The sequence below is a fragment of the Natator depressus genome, chromosome 25 (assembly GCF_965152275.1).
Source record: "Natator depressus isolate rNatDep1 chromosome 25, rNatDep2.hap1, whole genome shotgun sequence".
NCBI lineage: Eukaryota > Metazoa > Chordata > Testudines > Cheloniidae > Natator > Natator depressus.
Window position 1 is genome coordinate 7,286,950 of NC_134258.1, and position 19,605 is coordinate 7,306,554.

Genomic DNA, 19,605 nt, shown 5'->3' on the forward strand with positions numbered 1-19,605 from the left:
CGGTAGCTATGTCAGCAGGAGAGTGTCTTCCGCTGACATAGTGCTGTGCAGGCGAGCACTTATGCTGGCGAAACTTATGCCGCTCAGGCAGGTGTTTGTTTTTTTTTTTTCACATCCCGAGTGACAAGTTTTGCCAACAATAAGGGGTAATGTAGACCTGGCCTAAATTAGAGATGCTTTCTCTACTGTCTCATTCCGTACAGACCCTCTCTCTCCTGCTTCCATGATAGCAGAGCAGCATGTGTGCACTAACTGGGGCCAGTCATCCAAAAGTGGCAAAGGCAAATGACTCCTCATTATGCATTTTTATCCCCTGAGATAGACAGGTGCCTACTGAGGTGTTTTTTTGTACTGCTTGTTAAGCTAAAGATCTGCTGTGGCAGGAAGCCTTGGCTGTGATACAGGTGTCAGAGACCTCAGTCATTTTCCTAAGATCCAACATAGTATTAGTTTAATGCTTGATAGGTAAGGCATTTTTGGAGGGGGATGGGTGTGATCACAGCTTACTCTGGCAGAGTAAAAGATCTAATAATTCTCCTCCATTGAATTGTTTTGTTCCTAAAATGTGTCTGTTTTAAAAGGACAGCTTGGTATAAAAGTTCAGCTTATGTTTAACACTTACATGAAGTAATATAGTCTTTACCACAGTCTGTGCAAATTTGGATTATAGTGCTGTACTGAGTTTCAGGTTTTTATGTAGCTTCTGTGTTTCTGTCCCTAAATTTTAGGATGCAAACAAGGACAGTAGTAAAGCATCCAAACCACACAAAGTAACCAAGGAGCATAGAGAGAGGCCAAGGAAAGACTCTGAGAGCAAAAACTCCTCCAAAGACCTCGAACGAGAACAAAGCAAGCCTTTGAAAGATTCCTCCAGAAAACCAGCTGAGAACAAACTGCCTAAGGATGAGAAAGCACCTCCTAAAGCTGCTTTCAAGGAACCAAAACTAGCCCTGAAGGAGACCAAACTGGAGAACACGTCTCCAAAGGGTGGACCACAGCCGGAGTCAAAATCTTCCAGCAAGAGGCCCTCCAACGTGGAGTCACCAAAGCCAAGCGCCAAAAAGCAAAAAAAGAGCAGCTCCAAAGGGGTGAAGAACATCCCAGGAACTTCTCCCCGAACTGCGTCTTCCTCATATCCAGAGAAGAAACAAACCAAGGAGAAGATGAATGCCAAAGTGGAGAAAGTAAAATCTGAAAGCGAAGCCAAGGAGATCAAAAAACCCATGGAGATGGAGGAGTCCAATTCAGAGGATGAAACTTCTTTTAAATCAGAGGTGAGAGAGAGTTTTTCTCCTACCTGGCCTGGTGGGCATGTTGCTTGGGTTTCTTCATGGGAAAAATGCAGACTAGATATAGTCTTTGATCTAGTCCTGTTTCAAAGAGGACTAGATGAAAGTGCAATAATGAACTGTTAATGCATGATAGTGGGGCCTTAGGGGAAGGGGTGGGCTGGGCTGGGGGCGAGCCTCCCCGAGCCCATGGTTCACCCACTGCCCATGTGTCTAAGTTATGGTCTGTCATTCAGATTTAGTTTCTTTGCAGTAACATTTATGGTGCAGGCCTGAATATGCCTTCAACTTCTTTGGTGATAACATCATGATTTTATGCCCTCGTCCCAGTTAAAGAACTGAGTAAATAATTTTTCTTTTGGAAAAGCATCATAACTGTAAAAATAGAATGTACTGACTTGTCTGAGGCTGACGGCAAGAACAGAGAATATAGTACTATTAGGCAGGCCTCAGAAACTCTACCTGATTCTTGCTAGCCTAGCCAGAGGACCAAACATACTAAGCGACGGGTTCTTCTACAGATAGGCACCTGCAGTGGTTCCAGGATCATCACAAGGCCTTGTAATAAAATTAATTTATGGCACCAATCTTGACTGAGTAGGTTTAGTTCTGTGGTGTAGATGTCTGCTGCTCGGAGAAGCTCTACACCAGTGGGGCACACCCTCTCTTGGGGGGTAAGGAGGAACATCCGGGGGGGGGGGGTGGGTGGGAGGGAGAGGGAAGGTGCAGCAGGGCCTGGGCCAGCCCCCATGTTGGCCTGGAGGGGGACCTCCCAGCCCTGCTCTGCCCCAGCTCCACTCTCGGCTGCCAGCCCACAGCCCCCGCTCCCTGGCCGTGGCCCCCTACCTGGCCGCAACTCCGCTACCAGCCATGGAGGGGCACACCACATTCCATTACTGGTAAGGTTGGGGCACAAGAGGAAAAGTTTGGGTACCACTGCTCTACTCCCTCTTTTCCTACTGCCTCTCTATGAGCTAGGGTGCGATTCCCAGCTCATGTAGACATACTCGTGCTAGGTCTCATCTGAGCTAGTGTGCTAGCATGGGCAGCAGCGGTACAGGGCTAGCAGTACCGAATACAAACCCGTCTGAATCCCATAGGTACCTACACGGCACAGCTTAGCTCATGCTGCTGCTGCCTGTACCCGCTCAGCTACGTTACTATTTTAGCACACTAGCTCAGATGAGAGGTAGAATGAGTATATCTATGTGAACAGGGAATCACACCCTTAGCCCATAGTGTAGATGTAGCCTTGGTAAACAGAGAGTTCCATTCGTTCATTATCTCTCCCCTATCTTTGGCTGCTGGGAAAGGCAAAATGCCACTTTCTCCCTCAAGGATGGTGGTTTACCTGTTCTGCATTGAATCACAGGAGCACTCCTCTTTTGCCCTTGGAGTGCTCAAGTGGAGTGCTCCGTTGGTGTGTTCTGTGATTTGCTTTTCTGCCTGCGTATTTCAGGCAGAGAGCCGAAGGGGACTGGACCATGGACAGGACATCACATACCCTCTTGCCAATTGGCTATGGCAGAGGGCATTTTTTCCGATCCCTGCCCTTTGCATGTCTTTTCCTCAATGTTTTGATTCAGTGTTAAACTCAGGAAGGGCCTTGGATGCCTTGGTGAGAACTGCATGGAATTTGGAAAATTGAAAAAAGTTTACAAAGAGAGCAGCATTCTGAATGTGCACTCAGTTTCCTGGTAGAATGTCCATGCACCTTACTGCTCAGGATGAAGCTGGTCTCAAAAGAACTCCCTCCTTCCTGTTTAGAATGGAGTATAAAATGGTTGAGCTTCCCTCACTGTCGCAGGAGAGTGGTCTTACCCACAGCAGTACATAATACAATGCTTAGATCTCAATAAGTGTAATGCTTTTAAACTCCGTTGTTTTTATAACAGCCTCAATGAGAGGTGATACTTAAAAATAAACAACTGGAGAGGCTTGTTGCTAAATTAGCATTGGTGTTGACACTGATCTGTAAAAATAATCTGAGCCCAAATTTTGGTCAGCTTCTGGACATTTGTCAGAAGATGAAGGGCTACTGTCCATATGCAAAAAATTGAGACAGGTGTAGCTATTGTTGTTTTAAATATGGGGGTGCAGTTATGAAACATGTTCATTGAGCAGTGGAAATTGGCAAAGGTAATTCAGCCAGTCACGAGTGATTTTATTCATTTGTAACTGTGATCACATTAGTTAAAATGCTCTAAATTTCTTCTTTTTTTATCCTGGTTATGTCAATCATAAAATGTACAATATCCATCTGAGGAGGATATAGGTAGAGAGGGACTTCAGGAGTGAAATGTTGACTTACCTGCCAAATAGAGATTTTTTTTAAACCCATCATCACTTATTTGTGCTTCACAACCTCAGAAGCTTGTCTCTCTCTCACCAACAGAAGTTGGTCCAATAAAATATATTAACCTTACTCACCTTGTCTCTCTCGTATCCTGGGACTAACATGGCTGCAACAACACTGCATGCTTCACATATAGACGTAGGAAATAGGATGTGGTTATAAGATCATGTGTGATATGATCACCTGATGCTCATGGATAATCCCTGTCATCCCAGGGAAAGGCAGAAAAGACTCCAGCTAATTTTTCCTGGAGGAAGTTCTTTCCAGGTGTCAATGTGCATGTAGTGTGTATATAGGTTATGTACAATATGCATGTGTGTAGCAAAGAATGACTATTCCATCAATGATTTTTGGAAATATAAACAATCAAAATTTTAGATGGAATCATTTTCCTGGAACTCACTGTAGCCAGTCTTATTCATAATGCAAACTCTGAACTGTTTAAATTTTAAAGCTGCTAAAACATGTACTAATGAACTGATATCTATTTTAAGAGAATGTGTAAAAGTGAAGGAGAGATCACTCCCACAAGCTGGAATGACGAAGTGGAAATCTCAGAATAGTCAAATAAGAGTTGGGTCAGATTGTTCTAAAAGTAAAGATTCCTCTCCTTCCAGTTTTAGTATGACATTCTTCTGTATGGGTGAGGTGTTCCAGTGATGCTCTAGATCAGTGGCTCCCAAAATATGGGGCATGTGAAGGGTACTTGAATAGGCCTCCCATTTGTTCTTGAGTCTGAGCTTTTATATAAGGGGAAAAAAATCTCTAGCGGTTATGGTTGAGCAGAAAATCTTCAAAACCTGACGACATGTGTAACTGATACAGTGGAGTCTGCCTGAATTTGCAAAGAGCCTGAAACAACAGTTCTGAGGTGTGAATTTCCCTATTTAAACCGATGGGTACTAAATCAGATTACAGTAATATTTCAGATGTTGACACTAACTATTTCACTGCTCCTCAAGGTATGTAAGAGAGAAAAAGTAGTATATTATTAAGGTCTACGCCAGCATTTTCTGAAGTTGTGGGAGACCATGGCACGAAGGACTAGGTGGGAGGCAGGGGAATGAAAGATGTAGAAGGTGTGTAGGTCTTTTAACAACATGTAGCAGAGTTGCAGGGGAGGATGTGTGAGATTGGCTTCATTTTTCCTTAGTGAAAGTTCAGCTTTCACAAGTTTAGGAAATGTCAAAACCATGACCTTTCTACGAATTGGGGATGCTTTATTCCAGATAAACAAACATAGGTAAATAGTTAGAAACACACATAATTCCACCCTGGATAGGGTGGGGGAAAGGCTACTTTAGGTGGTGAGGGAGTAGATTTCGGATGCAGCAGATGACAGATGCTGAGGAATATTGCAGGAGGAAATTAGTCTAATCAGTTGTTCTATAAAGACAAATATTTCACTCAGCTGTTAACTTCAGCCCAACTTCAGATTGTCCTTGCTCACAATAATATGACAGGTAGAACCTCATCCAGCAGTCATAAACGCACTCCAATCTACTTGTCTGAGAAGAGGCCACGTAATTGGAAAATAGCTTTGCCGTAGTCATCCTTTAGTCCATAGTTTAGTATTTTTGTGTGCCCAAAACTATTGACTGGATAGGTGTTGGCTGAAACAAGCTTATAAGATCCCATGTCATAAAACAGAGACCCCTTACCTAGGGTAATTTGAAACTGTAAATGCAAGGCAAAAAGACCCTGTCTTTCAGGACAAGAGCTTCCCACCGAGCGAAGCATTTTAAGCATATTTCTTTGATAGTCTGCAAGGAGTAGAGTAAACTGTAGCTAAGTGGTGTGCAGGGTGTGGCTACCTGCCTTAGTAAAGTGGGATGGACCAAGAAGAGCATCTAACACCTGTGCTGTGCGCTCTGCACTGATGCCAGTCGCCTGGGTACATTTATAGATGGTAAAACCAACATCTTGAATTTCTAAGTAGCTTGTAGCCCATGTACCTCAAACAGGTTTTCCCTGTGACTCAGCACAGCTAAGGTTGCTGAAAAGTGCCGTCAAAGGGGGTCCTGTACAGTGTCCGGTCAGATGTACTGACCGGACACAAAAGTCCAGTTGCCTGGGTCGGGGAGGGGTGCTGGGTCATCAACCACACTAGCTCCTACTCAGCCGGGGCCACCTCCTACCGGCATCTCATGGGCAGGCAGGCTCTGCATCAGGGGCTGCAGCTCCTGATCCAGCCCTGGAGCAGAGGAAGCCCAGCCTGAGGGAGTGGAAGGATGTGGGGAGGCTCGAGTGACGGGGGAGAAGGAAGAGGAGTGAGTGGGGTGGGGCCTTTAGGGAAGAGGAGCAGCAGGGGTAGGGCCTTGAGGGAAGAGGCGGGGCAGGGGGAGGTTCCCGTGCTCCTGCTATAGTGTCTGGTTTTCAGAAATTAGAAAGTTGGCAACCCTAAGCACATCTCTTTGTTCATCTGGAATGCTTCAGTTAACTGTCCCAGGGAGGCCCAAGGAAGCAGGGGGCAGTGTGAGTAGTGTGGGGGTTTTTGCTTTGTGTTTTATCTCCTTATCCTGGGGGAAATGTTGTTTGTAATCTAAGCTGTGCAAAGTGTGCCCAGCTAATGCAATGCTGGATGTCTCCCCAGTGTTTGAAATAAATGGAGGCTAATGCCTCCCCTAAGTAGTTAGTTGTTTAAGGGGCCAAGAAGGTGCAGTGCAGGGGAAGAACACCTGTTAGTTGGTCAGGTACCAGAGTTATCAGGGTGGCTCCCAGATCTAAGTTCAAAAGCAGCACCTTGGTGAGAGTAGCAGCACTTCCTGTTCCCAGCAATCCTGAAGGAGCTCTGCTGTAGGTCTTTGGTATCTGCTTCTGCTTAGTAGGTTTAATCCTCATGGGCAAATAAGTGTCTTGTGAACTTTCTAACCCTTGCTGCTATATGCCAATGTATCAAATATCCCCAATGTTAAAACGTTTACTTTGCTATGGAATAAGTTGTAACTGTAGAAAGATCTTGTTTAACACTTGTATTTCCCTGGTTTTGTATGAGATACATGCATCTCTGGTGCGCTAGATAATAAACCTACAACATAAAAATATAAAGAGAAAATGCGGTCACTGCCTTCTCTTGCTAATGTTAAAAGCTGACATGCATGTTGATGAGTCCACTGCACGCTCCTATATCGTATTAATGTTTCCGAGTATATAAAATATATTCACCAATAGAAAAGTAGGGTTTTCAGACTCAGTATTCCATTGTGTGAAATAATAACCATTGGCTTTCTAGGATTATGTACAAATTAAAATGCTGTTTCCTGGGAGAACTACCAAGAAATAGCACTGCATCCTGTTACAAAGGGGAACTTAAAGTAAATCTAGACCCAAAGGACTATCTCTTACAATAATCCTTACAACAAATAATTAAAATTATCTTTTTACTTTCTCCTGTTTTGGACCAGAATACTTGATTTAGCCTTGACTGCCACCTTGTGGTCTCTGGTACTACAGAATGTGGGTGCTCTGCAAATATCTGATGCTACATGAAATACTGTAAAAAGATTTTAATACTTAATTTCCATATGTTACTAATAGCACCTATTAAAACTCCTATTTACTTGTCACAATTTTATACTGTTTGTTTCTTGCATTTCTGCTTGGAGGAGTGTCCCTGAAGTTAATTTCACCTGTTTGGTCACTTTCATTTTCAGGTTCTCAGTGTTGGCATTGCAAACAATGCAAGGGAATATTTAATGGTTTTCACTGGTATTTTTTTTAAAGATGGAAGCATTTTTATTGATCTTGGCTTTTGTTACAATTTCTGTAAAAATCTAAACTGGAGCCAAATCACAGTTGTCTTGTAAAGCAGTCACTGCTAGGAATGCTTAGTTTAAAGATGTACTGTCAGTTGAACATATATAGTTCTAAATAGAAATATTCTTAGTTTAAAGAGCATTTTAGGCTATGAGGATTAAAGTAATCTTAAACATTTAATTTATTTTTCATGATTTATGCTGGTTATTTACATTTTGCATTAGTCTTTCACAGTGAAAATAGACTTTGTATCCACTTTCACTTACAGGTTGTCATACTATTTCATGCTTTTTGAGATGATTTGAGACTCAGTAGCGAGGGTGGTGTGTATTGGAAGCTTGTGCTGCTGCTGTTTCAGCTGTCCTGGGACTACATAATCCCAAAAACTATCAGCCCAGAATAGGGTGATCAGAGAGCAAGTGTGAAAAATCGGGACACTTTTTTTTTTTTAAAGGGGCGTGGGGTATATAGTTGCCTATATAAAACAAAGCCCCTAATATTGGGACATCTGGTCACCCTAGCTAGTCCAGAACCTTTCACTAATATTAATTAATTGAAATTACATTTTAATGTTTTTAAAAAAATTAGTGAGCAGTGCTGTAGATAAAATGATGTAGAATGGAATGATGATGTGACGTTCTTGAGCACTGCTAGACCATGTTGCATTTTGGTCATTCTTTTCTGTGGATTGAAAGGTTAAGATTTTTTTTCTTTCCTTTTTTTCTTTTCTTTCTTTTTCTTTTTTTTTCTTTTTTTTTTTTTTTTTACCTTCTATGGGGGGTGAAGTCTGTCCACTCCAGTCCTTCCAACTCCAGTTCCAGCTCAGACTCCAGTTCTGACTCGGATTTTGAACCATCTCAGAACCACAGTCAAGGTGTGTTGCAAGAAGTGATATTCTTCAAAAACCTTCTCGCTTGATTTGTATAAAGTGTTTTTTACCATATGTTACAGTCCAGGAATTCCCCAGGGGGATATAATAGAGGCTAAGGGGGGATATGATAGAGGTTTATAAAATCATGAATGATGTGGAGAAAGTGAATAGGGAAGTATTATTTATCCCTTCACGTAACACACGAACCAGGGGTCACCCAATGAAATTAATAGGCAGCAGGTTTAAAACAGAAGGAAATACTTCTTCACACAGCACACAGTCAACCTGTGGAACTTGTTGCCAAGAATGTTGTGAAGGACAAAAGTATATCTGAATTCAAAAAAGAATTAGTTTAATTAAATAAGTTTGATAAATTCATGGAGGATAACTCCATCAATGGCTATTAGCCAAGATGGTCAGGGATGAAGCCCCATGCTCTGGGTGTCCCTAAGCTTTTGATTGCCAGATGCTGGGACTAGATGATGGGATGAATCACTTGATGATTGCCTTGTTCTGTCATTCCCTTTGAAGCGTCTGGCATTGGCCACTGTTGGAAGACAAAGAGTACTTGTGGCACCTTAGAGACTAACAAATTTACAGGGCTAGATGGACCATTGCTTTGACCCAGCATGGACATTCTTATGTTATCCTTTTTACACCACCATTCAACAGGCAGAATTTAAACCTGCTTCATCAAGACTATCTAAGGCCAAGGACGTAGCTTGGTTTTGCTTAATGGAATTGATGCATGTTGAATTTACTATGTGATTCTATGCAAGGGAAAAAGTAGTACCTTATGTATTTGCCATAAACAAATATTTGTTACTTTGGTAGTTAATCTGTGGGCATTGAATATCTCTGGAACTGGATTTTTCCTGCACAGTGTGTTGGCTTCTGCTTTTATTTAATCTTTTAAGATTTTTGTGATCTGTTCAGTTTAAGAGGTTTTAGTTTGTGAATTTGTTCAGTGCTGACTAAAATCTCATGGCATCACCAGGCTTATGACTTTCTCCCACAAACTCAATTTGTCCCAATTAATAGAAATTAGAGATGGAAAAGACCTATTAATTATATCAGTTCATCCCCTTGCCAATGCAGGCATGTTCCCATTATTACATTTCCAGTGCTTTGTTCTGTCCAGCTTTAATTACTCAAAGAGATGGAGCATCCACCACTACTTTCGGCAGTCATAACAAGCACTGTGGTGCTGCAAATGCCACTTCTTGGGTGACACTTAAAACTTGCCTGGCACATGCACTGAAAAGTGGCTGTTTTTATTTTGACACGAGCAGGGGGAGTAGAAAAACCCTTTAAAGTATAAAAAGGGTTTTTAAAAGTTAATGTTCTTTTCCCAGTGAACTATGTTAGAAAACTGAATTTCCAACAGTACTTCAGTCTTGAGAAACACAAGGTGACATATCCTTGGATAGAACTTAAACATCTGTGATGCCTGTCTAATAAATCATGACTCTTCTGGGTTACCTTAGGGATAAACAAAGCCAAGTTTAGTTCGTAGCAGTCAAATACGATTCTGTAGCAATCATGCTGAAGACATACTGCATCTGCGTTAAACTGCTTTTCTCCCTTTTCCTCCCTTACCTCTCATCTCAGGCCCACTGCGCTCCATGGTAGAGGATCTACAGTCGGAGGAATCAGACGATGATGACTCCTCTTCTGAGGAAGAGGCAGCAGTCAAAGCTAACCCGGTCAGCCGGGATTCCAGGTGATAAGGGAATGAAAGATGCCTAGCCACCGCTTCATTTTGCTTATGTTTATTTGTCTTTGTAACTTCTATGACCATAACTTTGTAAGAGAAAGGAAACAAGGGCATTGACGTGAATGCTGGGGTGGGGGATGGTTTTTTGAAAGGAACAAATTCATGGAGGTTTAAAGAAGAGGGCCTTGAGTAGTAGTATGTGGCTGCTAGACTCAAGGTCAACAAAGTGACTAAGGGGAATTGGTATGGTAGAAAGCCCCTTAGACTTGAAAAGGAAGAAGTCATTAGAGTCTTGTGAGAGCTGTTTCACTGGAATACAGAGGACAGAAGTTGAGTTGGAAGAATTAGAAGAGAGAGATGAAGGGGAACAGGTCAAAGTGCTTGGAAATAAAGACATGTTCGATAAGACAATGAGGAATAGAGGTAGACTGAAGACTTCTGCAAAATCTAGGCTTTTTCAGTGAAAGCTGCTAGTCCTCATAGTTAAGAAATCTTTAAACCTTCCACCAGTGCAGTGTTGTCCTACTGAGCCTGCAGGCAGCCTGTGACGTTCTTATTTGTATTGCAGTAGCACATAGGAGCTCCATTTATGGACGGTGGCCCTGCAGTGCTAGGCACTGTACAAACAACAAAATAAACTCCCCTCTCTCTCCTTCCCCTTTAATCTCACTGGAGTGTTGATACTAAGGCCTAATATTTGTGGTGGTGGTGTAGCTATGTTGGTCCCAGGATGTTAGAGAAACAAGGTTGATGAGGTTATATCTTTTATTGGACCAACTTCTGTGGGTGAAAGACAAGCTTTCGAGCCACACAGAGGAGTTCTTCAGGTTCCAAAGCCTAATGATATTTTAAATGTCAGCATGGACTATTTAATTGCTGATCGTTTTAGTGGAGGGGATGCAGTAGAGGTAGAGTGAAGCCTGTGGGCATTGCGGGTGGCATTGGGAACTTGTAGATGCTGCAGAGAAGAAAATGCAGAAGGGATAAGGGGGGGCGGTACAGAGAAAAGAAGAGGTGGAGTAGATATAGTAAAGATCCCAAAGGGAAGCGTAGTTTTCCATGGAGTGATGCTGGATGTGACTTAAGGTAATGAACTACTGTTAGTAGTAGCAGCAGTAAATATTTATTTTTGGTAACACGCAACCAGGATTGGGGTTCCATGTGCTGGATGTTGTAGAAACACAGAAAAGAGACAGTCTGTGGCCTGAGTGGGACTTACGCCCTAAATATACCAGATGATAAACTGTCACTAACGAAGGGGGAGCATAAAGGCTTTAGAAGCACAAGCCCCGTTGACTTTCAATGGGATTTGTACGCCTAACTTCCTTAGGTGGCTTTGAAAATCTTCTCCGAAACTTGGTTATTTAACACCGTATTCTAGCCTGTGACCATGGTGGGAGCTCTGCTGTGGACTGGAAGCAGTAATTAATCCAACACTCAAACCATGACTCAGGAACCGTAATTGAATATAAAATTCGTCTCTTTCCACTGAATGAGTTTGATCTGGATAGAATAGAGAAATGGCGAGGCTGGCTCGCTGTGTAATTGTCTCCTTACCTCAGGTTACCAATACTCAGCCCAGAAGTAATTCTCATTCCTGCTGCTGATTAGATTGTGCTCCTGCAGGACTTGGCCAAAAGTAGTTTCCTGCCTTAGTCAATGGAAATGGTTGGATTTTGTCCATCTCCCCTGAGGGTATGCTGCTGTAGCCAAGATCTGGAATCTCATGCATTTAGCCCAGTGGTTCTCAAACTTTTGTACTGGTGCCCCTTTTCACATAGCAAGCCTCTGAGTGCGACCTCCCCCTCCCCCTCTTTATAAATTAAAAACACTTTTCTATATATTTAATACCATTATAAATGCTGGAGGCAATGCGGGGTTTGGGGTGCAGGCTGACAGCTCACGACCCCCTGTGTAATAACCTTGCGACCCCCTGAAGGGTCCCAACCCCCAGTTGGAGAACCCTTGATTTAGCCCAAGCAGCAGCTGTAGGTTTTCAATGGGGCCCTCTATCCACCACAAAAATATACTACTTTGATTAGCTTCTGTTTATATCACAGTGACTGAAAAGGAGTGTGGAGCTTTTGAAGGGTCTGTCATTGATGGTCAACCTATACTTAAATACAGTTGAAGTTGTGGTGCTTTTGCATGTTTATACACTGAGGATGAGCCTTCAGTGGAAATTTTGTGGTTTTCCTCCTTATTCATTGTAAATGTTTAGTGCTGCTTGTGTACAGTACCTACAGCATTGCAAAACATTGAGCTTCTGTATGGGAACAATTGCAATAGCATGTCATCATTTGGAATATATTCTTCATTCTGAATTAGATTGAAATGTGCTGTATTGGAACCGCAGGTTGACCAAAACAGAACTGCAACCTAAACTACAAAAAGATGATTTTTGATCCATGTATTTCTCTTATAACTAAATAGCAGTTTCCTACTAACTGGTGATGGTAATTCTATGCTACTTGCTTCTCAGATTGAGTCTTAGCGACAGTGACAGTGACAACAGTGCGGACTCCTGCCTGGCAAGTCGAGAACCCCCTCCCAGTCAGAAACTTCCCCCAACTAATAATAAGGTACTTGCAACGTGGGTGTCGACACAATGCTCCTTTATTGTCTTTGGCTTGGATCTGCATCTCCTAAACAGGCAAGACTGAATACCCTGGAAGCTTTGCCTGTAGAAGGAACTGCAGGACTAGGCCCTTGAAGAGCTCATGTTAATTGCGGGGGGGTGGGGTGGGGGGGTGGGGGAGAGGACACTATCAACTTGACATCTAGTCAATTTCAGAGTTCAAAATTCCAGGTGCTATACCTACTTGTCAGACTCCCTGCAAATTTCCCTGGTTTGACATTCACATTTTCTGACTTCTTAATTTTGTGTTCTCCCCAAGGCAAACTGACTACATACAAAGTAAGCAAATTGAAAAATAGGAATAACTTTTACTCTAGTATCTTTCAATTACAGTAATCTGAAGTTAATTGTAATTGATTTTTTGAGTCAGAAATGATTTGTTGTACAGTGTCTCTTTAACACAGTGAAATATGGCTCTTTAGAACTCAGTGATGCCAAGAGAACTGTGTGGTGATGGAGAGCAAATTTGGTACAACTGTTAATGTGAGTTGCCAGCCAGAGATGTCAGAATTTTGGGTTGCAACTTGTCTCATTGCAGCAATGATAAGACCATAGCATATTGCATGCAGGTCTTAGCATCTTGCCAGCAAAAGGGCAACAAATTGGATGGAATTCAGAAAAGAACAACAGATTAATTTATATATTATAAGTAAATCTCTCCGTCCCCTCATTAAACAATTGTTTAATGTTCCCCTCAGGAAACAAAGGGTAGGAATAAATGGTCCGTTCTCAGAATGGAGAGAGGTAAACAGTGGTGTCCCCCAGGGGTCTGAACTGGGCCCAGTCCTATTTAACATATTTATAAATGATCTGGAAAAAGGGGTAAACAGTGAGGTGGCAAAATTTGCAGATGATACAAAACTACTCAAGATAGTTAAGTTCCAGGCAGACTGCGAAGAGCTACAAAAGGATCTCTCAAAACTGGGTGCCTGGGCAACAAAATGGCAGATGAAATTCAATATTGATAAATGCAAAGTAATGCACATTGGAAAACATAATCCCAACTATACATATAAAATGATGGGGTCTAAATTAACTGTTACCACTCGAAAAAGATCTTGGAGTCATGGATAGTTCTCTGAAAACATCCACTCAATGTGCAGCGGCAGTCAAAAAAGCAAACAGAATGTTGGGAATCATTAGGAAAGAGATAGATAGATGATAAGACAGAAAAAATCATATTGCCTCTATATAAATCCATGGTATGCCCACATCTTGAATATTGTGTGCAGATGTGGTTGCCCTATCTCAAAAAAGATATATTGGAATTGGAAAAGGTACAGAAAAGGGCAACAGAAATGATAGGAGTATGGAACAGCTTCCATATGAGGAGAGAGTAATAAGACTGGGACTTTTCAGCTTGGAAGAGATGACAAAGGAGGGATATTATAGAGGTCTAGCAAATCATGACTAGTGTGGAGAAAGTAAACAAGGAATTCCGGTGGTACCTTAAAGACTAACACATTTATTTGTTGTTTTTTTGGATACAGACTAACACGGCTACCCCTCTGATAAATAAGGAAGTGTTATTTACTCCTCATAACACAATGAGTAGGGGTCACCAAATGCAATTAATAGGCAGCAGGTTTAAAACAAACGGAAGTATTTCTTCATACAATGTACAGTCGACCTGTGGAACTCTTTGCCAGAGGATGTTGTGAAGGCCAAGACTATAAGAGGGTTCAAAAAAGAACTAGATAAATTCATGGAGGATAGGTCCAACAATGGCTATTAGCCAGGACGGGCAGGGATGGTGTCCCTAGCCTCTGTTTGCCAGAAGCTGGGATTGAGTGATGGGGGATGCATTACTTGATGATTACCAGTTCTGTTCATTCCTTCTGAGGCACCTAGCATTGGCCAATGTCGGGAGACAGGATACTGGGCTAGATGGACCTTTGGTCTGACCCAGTACGGCTGTTCTTATGTTCTTAAATAGAGATTAGATGATGACTAAAGAGTGCTTACAATTAGCTGCAGGGCAGAAACACCAAGATGGAAAAGAATTTTTTGGGAGGTCCATTAGAAATAATGTTGTTAAACTAATAAGTGGAAAGTGCATCCTAAAGATCAGAAACAGTTTTCTAAGTGAGATCTTTTGAATTGTGGATTGTCAAGGATGGAAGCCCAATCACAAGCCAGTGAAAAATGGGCAAAATGCTAGACATACCCTGTAGGGAACAATTCAGTGCTACTCCTAGGGAATGGCCTACTGACCTACTAGGCCATGACTGCCATCTTTTCCTGGCAGGCTTCTCCATAGCTGGTTAGCAGTGTGAATCAGTTTGCCTCTGCTTGCAGGTGCCAGGAGTGCCATTCGTAAAGGACTTTTTAATTGTAAGCGTAACTTTTTCGTACTATACAGTTCACTTCTTTATCCAGCACTGTGAAAAATAAGAGCTGTCGCTCTACGTTGCAGAGCTGCTGAGGTTGTGATCGTTCCCTTTGCCCAAGTCAATCAAGCCAGCAAGTGTTTCAAGCCTTTTATCAATATTTAGTGATGGAGAAACTTTTCCCCTCTCTGCCTTCAATCCCTGTATCATGGTTGTGTCCTTGGTGCTGTGGACTGCCAAAGGCAGCTCTCTCCACAGCTCATCTACTTCACTGCCCACGTCAGCCAGAGGATTTCCTTCCATTGGCAGCCAAACCATTACAGTTCTGTTCTGCCTCAATTATTTTTGGTCACAACCCACTATTTGTTTTCCTCTCAGGCCTCTGGAAGAAAGAGTCCAGAACCTTGCAACAAGCCAGAAAAGATCCTGAAGAAGGGAACATATGACAAGGTACTTTTGCTTAGGATAGGCATAGCATAGTATTGTGGGATACAGGAGGACATTTCTCCATGAAAACAAGAGCTCAGAAGGAGTACTTGCCCCCCACATTGAAACAATTTTGGCCCATTAAAGGCTTGAACCCTGAAATACTGATGCTAGAAGTACTGACTCAAAATGAGGTGATAGAAATGTTATAAGTGTTTAAGAAATGAACCCCACATCCTTTCCAGGTGTTGCCTCTTAGATTAGTTCTCTCTTACTTTGGTCTTTGTCTTCCCTTTGAGGAGCATTGTGGCCACAGGTGACAAGGCAGTTTACAGCTGTTTGATCTTTGCCAGAATGTTAGAATGGCAGTTTGATTATTGTTTCACGCTCTGATTGCTCAGAGCCTTGCACACCTAATTGAGAGCTTTATTTATCTCGGTGGATGCCCCTTCTTTCTCCCCTCTGGGGCAACTTAATCAAGTTTTTTGAACCACACACACTATTTAACTTACTGAAATGCTAAACATGGCTGATTTCTTCACTGTTCAGAAAGGTCTCAGTAGGAGAACTCTTCCTATGTAGAAATCCTTCAAATGTACATTTAATACTTTCATTTCTGAGCCACACATCATACTACTAAAAATCACAATACGAGGATTACCTATTGGACTGCAAGCCGGTTTCTTTTCTGCTTGAATATTATTCAGCCAGAAGAAAGGCAGTGTTTAAATATTAAAGACAATGTGTGTTTGTGATCTTGCTAGCAGAAGGGTCAGAATACACACTTTCAGTGGTCAGCGTAGTGTTCTGGGTGAGATGCTTGTCCCCAGGTGAAACTTCAGGGTGCTGTGCTAAGGTGTATCTCATGACTGATTTCTTTGCCTTGGTAGGATTGCTTAAATGAGCTCAGTTTTGCTGGTACATGCATGAATAACTCTGGGACAGCTTTACAGGTAAAGAATCTGTCCTCTGATTGAAAGCACTAGACCAGTGGTTCTCAACCTATTTACTGTTGTGGGCCGCATCTGCAGCTCTCTGTGCGTTGTGTGGGCCGCATCCACACAATCCACGTACTACCTGTGTATCTACCAAAAAAAAGAAAGGTCGAGTATTTGTCATCTGACAGCAATACGATTCAGTGCCTTTCATTTCAATAAAGGCAAATGTCTGCCAAGAGCATTTTAAATTAGTAAAATAAGACAAAACATTAACTGTTAAAATGAATTAATTTACTGTACGGGTGGCCTGGCATGGTATATTGCCACCCTCACTTCCGCGCTGCTGCTGATAGCGTGGCTGCGGAGCCTGCCTGCAAAGACAGGGAGCCCTGCCCCCCAAGGCGGGACTGTCCCCATGCACCCAGCCCCCCTCACCCAGGGACTGCCCCCAACCCCTTCCCAGATGGCCCCTCAGCCAGGGAAGGCCCCCCCATCACCCAACCAGCCTGGGACTGCCCTCCCCTCCCACCCCTCCCAAAACACTGGGCTAGCATACATGCCTGCCCTGCAGAGGCAGTGCCCTGTCCAAGGCAGAATGCCGCCCCCCCCCGGACTGTCCCCTTCTGCATTCAATCCACCGCCCAGGGACTGCCCCCCAGCAATCAATCTCCCCATCCAGGGACTATGTCCCAGTATCTAGCCCCCTATCCAGGGACTGCCCCCAGCCACCAGTTCCCCCACCTAGCGTCTGTACCCCATATACCGGCTATACCCTCGCTCTGCGGCCCTAGTCTGCTATACCCTTGCCCTGCAGCCCCAGCCCCCTGCATGCCACGCCACATCTGCTGGTCTCCTATCTTGGCAGCACATAGCTCTGCCCGCCTGCCTCTGCAGTCCTAATGCTGGGGAGCCTGCTCCAGCTAGGGTCACTGGACCCGCAATCCTGAGGCTTGGAGGTGGGACACTAAGCACCCTGGCCTCCTGCTGATGCCGCTGGGCCTGATCCTGTGCCGTCCCTTTTTTGCACGTACCTCCTCCCCCCCCCCCCCCGCTGGCTCTGCGGTTGCCCCTCCTGCCCTACCCTAGTTATGGCCCTAAAGATGTCACATGGGCCACAGCTGTGTGCTGACTCGGCTGCAGGTTGAGAACCACTGCACTAGAGTGTGCTAACAGAGATTTGCCCTCTTGGCTGGCTTCTCTGAAAGTCTGGTCTGATTCTTAAACTGAAGTGGGTGAGGGTGTAAATGTCCCCGTTTCTTGGATGTGGTATCAGTGAAACTTCCTGGGGAACAATGATTTCAAAAAGTTTCTTCCTCAGTTTGGTTGGAAGCTTCAATATGAACACAAACTAGTGTCAGTGTATTGCTAAAATCCCATCATAGGTGACCACCTACTTGGTATTGTATTTGGGGGCACAGGTGAGCATTTAGCACAGACTGCTCATAGGGCACTAACATGGAAGTTCACCAAGAGACATTCAGCCTGAAATTGGGGGTGCTCTAAGTTCAAAGGTTCAGATCACTTCTCACAAGCCATTTGTTTGGAGGGAGACACCTTGTGGTGCACTATGAAACATACCTGACTGGACCCAGCGCAGCTGGATTTCAGTCAGTTTAATTTCCAAGCAGATGAGAGTTGATGAATTAGACTACAGAGGAGGGACTGGAAGGTTTTTTTGCTGGGGGGAATGGGAACAAAAAAGTGACAGAAGGCCCTCAAGCAGCTGCCCAAAATCTTCATTGGGGAAGTAACTGCTTTGCTTCCCTGGCAGTACTGGAAACATGCCAGATGCGTTGTTTTATTCCTTTTTACCCTCTCGTTCACAGGCCTACACTGATGAATTGGTGGAGCTTCACAGACGGCTAATGGCGCTGCGGGAGCGCAATGTACTACAGCAGGTAGAGAGTCTGTCGGTTTTGTGGTAAATTACACCCTATATCCTTGTAGCATAGGTAATCTTCTCACATTGCTGGTGTAAGTCAGACCCTAAGTCAGGTGTTAGGGGGCTTATTCCTTCACCCACTTACTTCCCTGGTCCTTCTCGCATGAACAGAGAGCAACAATACCCGAAGTCCAAAGGTGCAAACAATTCGATGTTTATTGGGGTGAACTTCCAGCAAGCATGATTCCAGTTTCCTTCCTTAGTGTCCCCCTTCCCAGCTCTGACACCACAGAGCCTTACACCTGTGTCCCTGTTCCCATTCCTGCCCTTAGCCAAATGTGATTCCAGTTTCCCCACCCCCATTCCCTGTTCCCACATCCCCCACCCACTTCCTGACTGACTGCAGACTATATAGTAAAACTTGAGTTCTGCTTAGCTATACCTTAACCAATCATTTTCCTGAAATTTAACTAACCAATACTAACATATTGTAACATGATTATTTAACCAATTATATCCTACCACCTTAATTAGTTCACACCCAGCAAAATTAATTATACGGCAGACAGAAGCAATCACAGAACCAGACAGAGATTATACAGACAAACAATAGGGAAATGGGGACTACAGTGATAGAACAACAAAGAAATGAGGATTTCACATCCCAGCTATTGATAAGTGAGTTCTTGCCAGACAGGATGCTATCAAACTAAGTTTCCTTTTACATCTTCTAGGCACTTCCCTTTCTCTGGAGGCGATAGGCACTATCAGGACAGGATTGTATTCCTCACAGCCCAGTAGCACCTTATTTCAATGTGACTAGTTTAGAATATGAGGATGTGACCGGTTGCTTCCCAGCATATGGCTGCCTCTGTTGCTTAGCCAAAGACCTTAGCCTAAGCACAGGGCCGCAGACTGTCACAGTAGGAGAAGGACCTTACACTGGCAGACAGTGATTTTGATTCTTTCTTTTATATCTCTAACTAGCCAAGTGATAAGAATACACCTAAATTCTTAGTGTATAGGCCTTTACAAACAGGCCTGAATATCTATATCCTAACAAGTGGCACCTGTAATTTTCCATTGCAATGGATGGTTCACCACAAGTGAGTGATCCCTCTTTATTAAAGCAAAAAAGTGTAGAAAGAAGCCAGATACGCGTTGAGTGCTTGTATTGAAAAAGGGTTGAAATATAGTGCACAGGACCCTTCCTACCCGTATTTTGTTCAAGCCATACCCAACTTGGGCTCCTTGGAGCGTCCTGATAATTAAAATGCCTCAGATTTAAGGGGAAATGGTCTGCCAGTGCCTTTTTGTGGCTGGGCACCCATCCTGCCAGGAGATAGCTTTTAAAGCCCTCTTGTGAGGGTAAGGGAGGGGGTTTGATTGGGCCAAACCGACC

The 19,605-nt window shown here is 43.4% G+C and overlaps 2 protein-coding genes across 5 annotated transcripts in view; one reads left to right on the plus strand and one right to left on the minus strand.

The window, feature by feature from the left end:
- MLLT1 (MLLT1 super elongation complex subunit) overlaps window positions 1–19,605 on the plus strand; it is a 61,152-nt gene that overhangs the window by 37,020 nt on the left and 4,527 nt on the right. Inside the window, exons 6-11 of one of the 2 annotated variants that reach the window (XM_074939739.1) lie at window positions 729–1,274; window positions 8,188–8,275; window positions 9,884–9,995; window positions 12,472–12,571; window positions 15,336–15,407; window positions 18,148–18,219. In XM_074939739.1, the coding sequence (XP_074795840.1) occupies window positions 729–1,274; window positions 8,188–8,275; window positions 9,884–9,995; window positions 12,472–12,571; window positions 15,336–15,407; window positions 18,148–18,219 (990 nt within the window). Of the gene's footprint in view, window positions 1–728; window positions 1,275–8,177; window positions 8,276–9,883; window positions 9,996–12,471; window positions 12,572–15,335; window positions 15,408–18,147; window positions 18,220–19,605 lie in introns of both variants that reach the window. The other variant, XM_074939738.1, reaches the window with a different exon arrangement.
- The window catches only part of ACSBG2 (acyl-CoA synthetase bubblegum family member 2), an 88,440-nt gene that overhangs the window by 20,530 nt on the left and 48,305 nt on the right, over window positions 1–19,605 (minus strand). The gene's annotated exons all lie outside the window — the stretch shown is intronic.